This window comes from Lipotes vexillifer, unplaced genomic scaffold, assembly GCF_000442215.2.
Source record: "Lipotes vexillifer unplaced genomic scaffold, Lipotes_vexillifer_v1.1 scaffold921, whole genome shotgun sequence".
Classification (NCBI taxonomy): domain Eukaryota; kingdom Metazoa; phylum Chordata; class Mammalia; order Artiodactyla; family Lipotidae; genus Lipotes; species Lipotes vexillifer.
Genome location: NW_006787800.1, coordinates 1,045,450 through 1,056,541, shown reverse-complemented (window position 1 = coordinate 1,056,541; position 11,092 = coordinate 1,045,450). Strand labels below are relative to the sequence as shown.

Below are 11,092 nucleotides of genomic sequence, written 5' to 3'. Positions count from 1 at the left end.
TTTCCCTTTGGTTCAAAAAAAAGAAAAAGGGTTTGATTTTTTTTAAGCCCCCCCCCCCCCCCCCAGTGTATTGCCTTTGGGCAGAGGGAGAGATCATTTGTACGCTTATACAAATAAGCACAGAGATTGCACTTTCTAGCCCCCTCAAAGAACAAATACCTCAGAATCAGGGGAAGTGGGGCTGTGAGTTGCTGTGCCCTCAGACCCCTCCAGGCATCCTCCTGGTATGTGCATGTCACTGCACTGGGTGGATTCTGGGATTTAAAACACATATTTCCCACCCAGTTTGGCTGTCATTGGTGAAATAGTGGTGTGTACAACACACGGAGTCTTTTCAAGGGTCCTTTCACACAGGCAGTTCTCAGGGCATCGACTTGAGAACCTCACTCCCACGTGGGCACAGTTCCCTGTATTTAACCAGTACTGCACCCACTGCGTGTGTATGGGATGGGTCAGCCTTGACTGGACTAACTTTTAGGAAAAGAAAATATTTTCTCACCTCCATAACTAGGACATGGGAAGGCTTTTGTGAAATGTATTCATTGTTCTTATAGAAAGTTTGTTAATACGCTGTCTGCATTCTTTGATCATTTCTAACTTCCTCTGTTAAATTAACTTAGTTGGTCTGTGCTTACATTTTACTCGGATTAGTTTTATAATATTGGAGTATAACTGCTTTTTCTAGTTTATTTCTAGTTTATTTCCCGTAAGTCTGTCAATTCAAAATACGTCTGATAAGTCTGCATTAATCTGTTGGTGAGACATTTAGGCATCTCTCCCATATATGTTAAATGAAGATAGAGGTACCATTTCATAGAAGAAAGAACCCCAGGAATACACGCTGTCACATAATTTCTTATAGAATTAATGGGCCAGAGATTTCTTTTAAGAAAATGTGTCTCCTATCGTAGGTAACAGACTGTGATTAGCTTATTTTTAGCTAACGTATGAAGTCATTTCTAAGATGGAGCTATCCTTTAATCCACGGAGCCGTCCTTCGAGTGAAAATACTTGATCAAATATAACCTTAAGTTCTTTAAACCTTAAATTCCTGGTATCTGCAGAGGTTCGGGTGTTTGCAGAGTGAATTAAACTTTTGTAAAGCCTTGGTTTTTACCAGAGCAGCATTTCACCCTTGGCAGTGTTCCATTTGGGGCTGGATAGTTGTTTGTTGCGCGGCTGTCCTATGCGTTGCAGGGTATTTAGCAACATCCGGGCCTTGACCCACTAGATGTCAATAGCACCCCCAAAAATGTCTATAGACATTGCCAGGTGTCCCCGGGGGCAAAATTGCCCCTAGTTGAGATCCTCTGCTCCAAGTAATCTTCGCCAAGTACCAAGGGCATATGATTTCTGGTGACGGTCGTCACTAAATAGATTTAACTGGTCAAATACTTGTACAAACATAGATAGAAAACTAATCTTTAGGTATCACATTACAATTTTTAAAGTGCTTTATCTCCTTCGAAACTGAAGCAATCTGAGGTGGAAATTAATTATCACGTAGGTGTCTGAGAAGTGGGAGCTTTCAGAAACTTAAAAGTCTAAAATGGAATACCTAAAATAATCTCCCCAGAGAGAGCAAGTGGAGTCCATAAAGAAACACTTTTAATCTTTATTTTAACTGCAGTTTAAACTTTGCAGCACCCAAGCCGTCACCTTCCTCACGTCCCGATTTGCCAGGTGCTACTGGGGGCAGGTAATGCCATGGTCTTATTCCAGCCCTGCGGGTGAGGCTGTCTCCATTGACTTAGGAAGAACTTGGCTTCTGGGTTCTTCCACAATTACACTGGCTTCCCCACTCCCCGGCCCCACCCCGGCCTTTAAATGGAAACTTCCCAAGAGTAAACAGTGTGTGCTATAATTTCCTAATTTTTTTGCCCCATGGCCTGGAGGTGCTAATGAGAGAGGTGATGACAGAAAAGGGAAGCACAGTCACCCACTGAAGCGTCCACTGGCAAAGGGTAAATCGAGTGTCTTATTATAAACATAATACCTTTTCACATATTGAACCTAATCCCAGGAAGCGGTTTTTTTTTTTTTTTTCCAGTTTTGTTCTGGACAAGACTTGATTTAATCACAGATTGTAAGCTCCCCATGTCTCTTTTTGTTTTCATCGAGGCTGTCGCACCTGCCTTTCTCCCTGACCGCTTTGAAGTTGAAGGCTCTGTGGTTATCAGACAACCAGTCCCAGCCCCTGCTCACGTTCCAGACGGACACTGACCACACCACCGGGGAGAAGATTCTCACCTGTGTCTTACTTCCTCAGCTGCCTTCTGAACCTGCCTGCCAAGGTAAATTGAAGGACCAGGTTCACTTGGCCCCGAGAATTAGCAGCAGCTAATGCCTGTCCTTAAGGCCTCTCACTCGCACACGGGACTGCGTTGTGTCTTATCTGCCTGCAGAGCCAGCCCAGGTGTGAGGTCATTGTGGGTCTTTTCTGGGAAGCTTCCCCTGTATCTCTGCAGAAAAAAAACATGCTGCTCATACCCGTGTATCACATTTGATATTCTTTAAACAGCCTTCTGGTTTTGAGTTCTAGCTAAGGCTGAAAATGCAAATAACATACTCCTAAAAGAGGTAAGAGTCCCTTAAAATCCAAACAGACAGTTTGGAGGATTAGTATTGAACATCTCCAGCAAACTCTTTTTGAAACAGGGAGTTGTTTTAAGTGACTGTGCCTTTGTTTTGTAAATTATGTGTGGTTTAAAAAAGCATTCAGGGCTTCCCTGGGAGCGCAGTGGTTGAGAATCTGCCTGCTAATGCAGGGGACACCGGTTCGAGCCCTGGTCTGGGAGGATCCCACATGCCACGGAGCAACTAGGTCCGTGAGCCACAATTACTGAGCCTGCGCGTCTGGAGCCTGTGATCCACAACAAGAGAGGCCGCGACAGTGAGAGGCCCGCGCACTGCGATGAAGAGTGGCCCCCGCTTGCCACAACTAGAGAAAGCCCTCGCACAGAAACGAAGACCCAACACAGCAAACATAAATAAATTAATTAATAAACTCCTACCACCCCCAACATCTTCTAAAAAAAAAAAAGTGATTACTTAAAAAAGAAAAAAGCATTCACACTCATATCACATGACTGTCATAAATCCTTTTCTGGGAGCTGGTTTCGATAGAAAAAAGGGAGAAGGGTCTGGGCGAACGGAGCCACCTTGCCTATCCCAGCCTCCTTAGAGGAGCACTTAAGACCCCAAGAGAACAATGCGGTAGATTGCGCTGCCAAGCAAAGTACTAGATCCAACATGTGTGGCCAAATCACTGTCAACAGGAAGTTTCTGAAGTGAGTGTGTAAAAAAGAATCATGAAAAAGAACTCTATGAATCATGATGACATTCTGGAATGAAACAGTAAATATTGATTTAGCAGATATCTTATGATCTTAAATAGAATTACGCATCCTTGAAAAGAAAGGGCAACCTTGCCAGTCACGGGAACCCTGCTGACGTGGTCTTTGTCCAACAGAGAACCTGCCTCGCTGTGGTGCCCTGGAGAGCTTGGTGAACGATGTGTCCGATGAGGCCTGGAATGAGCGTGCAGTGAACAGAGTCAGCGCAATCCGATTTCTGGAAGATGAAAAGGACGAGGACGATAATGAAACGGTATGGGATTCGAGCTTCTTGGCTTCCACAGACGTTCAAAGTTTAAAAGGCTTCCGAGATTGAAAGTGACACCTGATAAAGATCTCTCTTATTTTCAAATAGTCTTTTCTCTGTTCTGCCTTCAGCATCTAAGGATTTTGTTTAGAAGGCAAAACTGGGAGTTTCTAAGGTTCTGATTCACCAAATGAGACTTTGTTTGTTTGTTTGAATAGTTTGTGGGTGCTTCTTTTTCTTTATTTGTGATAGTTACCCCTCCTGCCCCCACTGCTTTCTTAAAATTGGTTGGGAATTTTTTCTTCTCTGTCGTTCCCAGTGAACTGAGTCTCTCCCTGCCCTCTACCCGCATTTGTAGCCGTACCATGGGGATTCATGCATGTTTCACCACATGGCTTAGCTTGCCTGCTGTCCTCCTGGACTTCTTGCTTATCTTCACATAACCGGGAGCCTTCACCTGCATGCAGAGAGCTTGTGATCTGAAGTAGGATTCCCTTATGGGTTTTCATTCAGAAATCAGGAATAGGTTTGAAAGGACCACTCAGCCCTACTTGCCTCCATCCTCCATATGTGTCTCAGCCATCCAGTTGAGTCAGGGACAACTCTCGGAGTCTTCCTGCAATTTGGCTTTGGCTTCTTAAACTCCTTGCACTAATTGAGATTTTCATAAGCAGAACTCAGAGGGAGTACTTGCAGCCCCCAAGACAAAGGGCAGTTTTTAAATTACTGCCTGGAGTCTTTGTTATTCCAGCTGTCCCCAAGTGGGCTTTCATTCACTTACAGTGGCAGAGGGCAAAGTAGGAATTAGGCATGACAAAATGACTCCAATGTAAATGACTTTATCTCATGACTTCTTAGAGCATGATTATTTCACCAGTTACGCGTTGCCTTAGTACTGCTCCTCCTTTGTTAACCTATCGTAGCTCCTCCTGAAACTCCTGGACTGGCCATTTATAAGATGTAAATGCTGTTTTAGGAGCAGAAGAGCACATAACATGTTAAATAATATAATTTTAAAAACATTGCCCATACCCTGTCACTTCACTTCCCACCCTGTGGTCTTTATTAGAAAAATGTGAACTTTCTTCAGTAGGTCATAAATACAACACAGCAGCAAAATTAGAAAAGAAGTCCTTTCTCACTTCCCTTTTCCTTCACCTCCCGTGCCTCATGGGTTGAAGAAAGCCAGAACCGCTTCAGATAATAGTAGAACATTCTAGGGATTTTAATTTTAGAATTTTTTTGACTCCTTTCTTTTCTTCCTCCCCTCCCCCCACAATTCTATCTCACAAATCTTTTATTTTTTCTTACCGCACGTGGAACTTTGTTCTTATCGTAGCACTCATCTCGTATTTTGCAAAGTATTCTTTTATTCTGAAAGGAGCCCTTCCATCTTGACTAGGTAAGTTATACTCAGCACTTTCATCTTCCCTTAACCACGAGGGAGCAGTTGATAAATGCACGTACCTCCAAAGCAAGCTTTTCGCCCACTCTGCCTCTTAACCTCTAGGAAGGGGAGACCTGTGTTGGAAAGCTACCCAGGAAGCTTCGCATTTGAAGGAGTGATGGAGTAAAACCCAAACACTCACCCCGCTCCTTGCTTTTCAGAGAACACTCCTGAGACGAGCCACGCCCCACCCAGGGGAGCTCAAGAACATGAAAAAGACGGTGGAAAATTTACGGAACGACAGGAATGCTGCTAAAGGACTGGATTCCAACAAAAACGAGGTCAACCACACCATTGACCGCGTGACCACGTCAGTGTAGATGGCGCGTCCACGTCATACCTCCCGAGTCATCCTGCTGCGGAGCCAGCCTTTCGCCGCGTGGAGCCCCCAGAGGCCCTGGCCTCCACCGGACCCCGCACCGGTCCCCACCCACGCGTCAGGATGCTGTGCCCCTGGGAAGTGCCTTACTCTGATCCGGCAGCCAGTCGCTGCACCCGCCCGTGGTCTCCGGCCTGATTTTTTTTTTTTTTTTCCCTAAATTTCAGTTGTTTGTAATAAGTAGAATACACTACTGACAACATCTGACCTTTGTTTTTGTCTTGTGTTGGGGTCAGGGAGAGCAGGAAGGGGAATTTTGACCCTCCTCCCTCCCATAAAGTGCTGGGACATTGTGAACCCAAGTTCTCTTGGACCTACTGATGAGAGAGAGTTTTATGTATGGGGGGAAAATTGATACTTTTTTAAACCCTTTTTGGCAGCTCAGATGGTGTACATTTAAACATTTTGTATAGGTATTTCATAACAAAAAATATGTATTTCTTTTTGTGATTTTATCTTGGAAACGGTACGTGCAGGAAAAAAAAAACAACCACCAGTCCTAAAGTATTTGTTTTTATTTGTACCATCCACTTGTGCCTTACTGTAGCCTGTGTCCTGTCAAACCATTTGTCACAATGGCATCTTTGAACAGAGAGGAGGCTGGAAAGGTGGTACTTTGAAAGCAATGTTGGATTTTAATTAGTAATCTACCAGGTGGATTTGTTTTTAACCAAAAAGAAGAGTTACCACCAATTCGTTAATTATACCAGTTGATTTTTTTTTTTTTTAAAGGTGAACCAAAGGATTAGACTGCTAATATTTCATTTCTTTTACAGTCTGACTTTTTCATGAATGAGTCTTTTGGGATGAGTGTTGTGTCTGCTTGTACCTACTCAGAAGGTATGTGCCATTTGTAAAATAAAACAGAGCAGAAAAGCACAAAAAGAAAAAACCGGTTCAGAAATTCAGTGGGGAAATGCATTATGTACTATTAAAGAAAGTATGGTTTTTACTGAAGAAAGCTTTAAAAGTTTTATATCGAGATATAAAACCACAATAAAGCAGAATAACCTACAACCCCGTTAGAAATGTTGCTGTCTTTATAAGTGCAATTTAATTTGTACATAGAGTTTGGATCAAAGTATAACAAAATATTGCTTCAAGTTTTAATTTTAAGTCTGCTAATTTAAGGGGTCTGGGGGTATGTTTTGGTGTGTTTCTGTTGGTTTCTTTTTTTTAAATTTTGTATGATGTGATAAAAGAGGAATGAAAAGAGGACACAGCCTGTCCCTGTGTGTTGTTTAGGAAAATCATGCTGTTGGTGTTGTCTTTTTATTCTTACCATGAAATAAAGTCACCCTGGACATGAGCCGTTACAGCTTTTTAAAGTTGATTTCTCCTCGTATGTTCAAATGATAGAAGGCAGCCGAGTTCTTTAAGAATGCCCTCCCTTTCCTCAAATACCTGAGCCGCCGGTGGTTTTATGCTAACCTCCTGTGGGTCTGAGCACCCCTTCCTCCCACCCGAGGCGGAGCCCAGCATCGCCTTCAAGTCTGGTGCCTCACCTTGGGTTGGGGCTGTCTGGCCAATCAGACTCCTTAGAAACCTGCTTTCAACCAACCAACTGCGATACCTTCTTTTACTACCAGGAGTTTCACTTTGCTTTTTCGGTGGTTTGTATGTGCCTGTACATTTCTAAGACTGCTGACTTGAAAGCACATGGCACATAAGTGGTTTTCGGCTGCTCAGTTTTATCTCTCATTCCCTCATCTGTGGGCACCCCTTTCCTTTTCTCCATTTTAAGATTCCGGCATACTCGGTTTTGTTTTGCAAAAGATGATGCCACAGACTCATGGGCTGATAAGAGCAGCAGATCGGCTTTATTTAAGGAGAGTTTTCTTGACCCTGAAGAATGGATACAACTTCCCTGGTATTTTGTTCCTTTGTCTTCATATAAAGTCCACCCTTTACTACTCAGTTCACCATGGCTTTGGTGGAATAGAGGTGGACAGAATAGTGTGTGTGTTTGAATTTTTCTAGAAAATTCTACGTACCTGATTACTTGTTTTCTTTGGCCTGTCTCTCTTACTTTACATTCACTTGGGGTTTTTTGCTTTGTTTTGCTTTTTGTTTTCAGTCTTGGGATTAGTTTCCTCCCCCTTCCTTGAGCAGGAAAAGTCACCTTCACCTTAGTCGTTTACTCTGGGTGACACTACGATGCTCTTACCCTCCGGATGCTGGGACAGGTGTAGGCGTCATGACGGAAACAGCACCCACCAGTCAGACCCAACCCAAGAACATGCCGGCCTTTTCCAAGGAAAAGGAAACAAATAATTAGGTACATAGAAATTCCTAGAAAAATTTAAATGCACACGCTGTTCTGTCCATCTCTGTTCCACCAAAGCCATGGTGAACTGAATAGTAAAGGGTAGGCTTTATATGAAAACAAACAAAAACCACCATGGAAGTTCTCTCTGTTCTTCAGGGTCAAGATTTCTCCTTAAATAAAGCCAATATGCTTCTCTGTCAGCCCATGAGCCTAAGCATCATGTTTTTTTTTTCTTCATTTTAAAAAATTCTTCCTTTATTGGTAAAAAACAGAGTGATTCTACAAAGCAATTTCAAGGGCCATCAAAGTGTTAAAGCCATCAGGTGTGTCAGGCAACAGTCATAAGCATCATATTTATAAAATAAAACCGAGTATGCCAGAATCTTAAAATGGAGAAAAGGAAAGGGGTGCCCACAGATGAGGGAGCAAAGTTTCTTGTAGTTATAAGGAAAATTTAAACGTGAAAGGATTGCCTTGTGAGGCCAGTGCCAGAAGTTCCTGACCTTTTCCTGAGGAACCCTTCTCCACAGCCCGGTCAGCCTCCACCCCCTGTCTGGCCCTTCCTTTAGGAAAGGGAGGAGTAGCTGTAAGGCCTGACTGTTTGTCTTGGGGGCAGTGACAGGTAAAAGCAGGGAAGACGAGTATGACCTGTTCATCCACTTGTTTGTAGCCCCTAGTTCCTCTTCTTTAGCAAGGAAATTACACCTAAGTAGATAAAACCTTCAAAATGTAGACAGGATAAAATCATGAAATCATTGATGATGAAAAGAGGGGCAGGTGAGAAAACTATTGTTTGCCTGGATCTTCTGTTTTTTTTCTGGAAAGTTTGGAACAGTGGTCCTGACCAACCCAATCTTTCTACCTAAAAACTTCCTGGGGTAAAGAAGCACAGGTAAGTCGTTTGCACCAGCCTTTGACAGCCATCCTGCCATCTCTTGTGAAATGGACCACACCCAAGAAGGCACGCATAATGCATGGGGTGGAGGCTGGGAAAATTCCTTCTTGGTCAGAAAGTTACTCGGAGCAGCCAGTTCTAATCGTATAAGATGACTGACACACCTGCTACCGGCATGCTGGCTGGCGGGCGTCAAGGCTGCACAAACACACGCAGTCTGACCAGGGACGGCCTTGGAGCTGCTTATTAATGGGAGGCAAGCAGGGACCTTGCAGCTGGGTGAGAGTTAAAATCTCACATCAGCCTTTAGTGTTGACTTCACCCAACTTTCCAAAGAGCCAATTAAAAAAAACTTTAAAATATGGGTAATCAAAAACATACAAAAGTAGAATTATGTAGTGGACCCCCATATACCTGTCCCCCAGCGTCAGCAATTACCAACACGAGACCAATGCTAAGCCATTTTACAAGATATTGAGTAGAGTTCCCTGTGCTATATGGTAGGTCCTTGTTGTTTATCTATTTTATATACAGTAGTATCAATCCCAACCTCCCAATTTATCCCTCCCCCCCTTCCCCTTGGGTAACCGTAAGTTTGTTTTCTATGTCTGTGAGTGTATTTCTGCCTTGTAAATAAGTTCTTTATTTTTTATTTATTTATTTTTTTTTGGATTCCACATACAAGCGATATCATATGATATTTGTCTTTCTCTGTCTGACTTACTTCACTTAGTATGATAATGTCCAGACCCATCCATGTTGCTGCAAATGCTAAGCCGTTTTAAAGGAACCAAATTATGTTTTAAAATACATCCATAAGGAGAAGACTGTACAATGAAATAATTAAAAAACGTGGGGGGAGCAGAGAGCAAGTGTACCTTTTAAAGTAGCACTTTGGAGTTTAAAAGTTTGAGAGTCAGCACAGCACAGCCGTTGCAATCATATGGACTTGGGTTTGAATCCCAGCCCTGCCATGTGACTTTGGATAAGCGACTTAACCTCCCCGGTCCTTCATCTCTAAAATGGGGCAGTGATACCTCTTACAGGCTCAGAGTGAGGATGAAATGGGTTGCATAGGACACAAGCTCTCAGGGAGTGTGTGGCTGCAACTATTACAGGTCTTTGCTGTTGTTGTTATTATAATGGTGTTATTAGTGGCTCTGCACTTCCTACCACGGACTCAGCAGTGTGTGAGCACCAGTGTCTTGTTTCCCTGAAATGAGGACACATGCTAGTTCTCTGGTGAAGAAAACTTCATCTGAAAACTCTCTCTTCTACGATATTCTCTAGAGACCCATGAGTTATGTAATGGGCGAGGGAAGTTTTGTCTGGTCAGCTCACTTAATGGTAAGGTTAGCAATGGTCCCCTGGTAACCCCTTCATTGTAACTGGACTTTACTAAGCTAGCTGTCCTCAAGGGAAAGCTAGTTTCTACCAAGAAACCATTAAACGCCCAATTGAGAAAACGGTCTCTGGGTTTCCAGGCCACGTCCCCTCTCTGCCAAGTCCTCAGTGTTCTAGGCTTTGGTCTGTTGTGCCCATTTAGTATCTTAACTCTATTTCACCTTTGATTTTCATAACTCCCTCCTTTTTCCCCTCTTGCTGTGTTCTGTCTCATCTCTCTCCAAGGGAGACCTCTGAGGCTTTTCTGTACCAGGACGGGCAAGTAGACTTAAGACATGGAGCATCAGTGGGAAAAAAAACCTACTGGATAAAAGAAATCAATGCAGCCTGAGCTGGTGCATGTGCGGTCCACTCCCATCTTGCTGGACTGTTTTCTTTTTGAAAAGGTGACAGCTGGCGGGAAGGGGACACCGACCAGTAGAACCTGATCTGGTTACCTTCATTCAATAGGCTGTGGGGAAGGTTTGAGACGAGATTTTGTGTCTCACAATTGGCAGATGGACAGTGTAAACTGTGCAAGTGGGCAGTCCCTCCCTGTGACAGACCCCTGAGCTCTGACTGGGTGAGAATCTAATTGGGTTGATCCTCTAAGGGCCTTGCAAGGCATCAAGAGTTTAATTTCTAAGCAAATGATGATGTAGCTCATCATTTGCTTGGTATTGGTGAAATGGCAATTATGATGGCTGCTGTTTACTGAGCACTTACTATGTGCCACACCCCAGGCTGACTGAACACAGTCTCAGTTTTCCAGAACAGCCCATGAGGTAGGTTGTGGCATTTCCATTTTGCAAAGGAGAGAATTAGGATTCAGCTAGTTTTGATGTATTTGTGGGAGGAGGGAAGCTCCATGTTTTTCTATTCCATCATCTTGATCTCTCCCCACAAGATTCAGATAGTTTTCACGACTTTTCCAAGATCCAACAGTAAATGACAAAGTTGGAATTTGATTCACATCCCCGTTGACTAGACTCTGATCTCCATTACTCCCTTATTTTCCTTTGCCCCCCAGCCCTCCCTCAGCTAAAACACCGTGAAGCTGCAACTATATTTAGAGTTGTATTTATTGTTGACGTGATGGCTGTTTTAATTTTGGGG

At 43.4% G+C, this 11,092-nt stretch overlaps 1 protein-coding gene across 1 annotated transcript in view; it reads left to right on the top strand.

The window, feature by feature from the left end:
- The window catches only part of LRRC1 (leucine rich repeat containing 1), a 126,167-nt gene extending 120,753 nt beyond the window's left edge, over positions 1-5,414 (top strand). The window contains exons 12-14 of the mRNA XM_007460799.1: positions 2,122-2,294; positions 3,473-3,609; positions 5,212-5,414. Of these exons, the coding sequence (XP_007460861.1) occupies positions 2,122-2,294; positions 3,473-3,609; positions 5,212-5,370 (469 nt within the window). The 3' untranslated portion in view covers positions 5,371-5,414. The remainder of the gene's footprint in view (positions 1-2,121; positions 2,295-3,472; positions 3,610-5,211) is intronic.
- Positions 5,415-11,092: the final 5,678 nt, after the last annotated feature.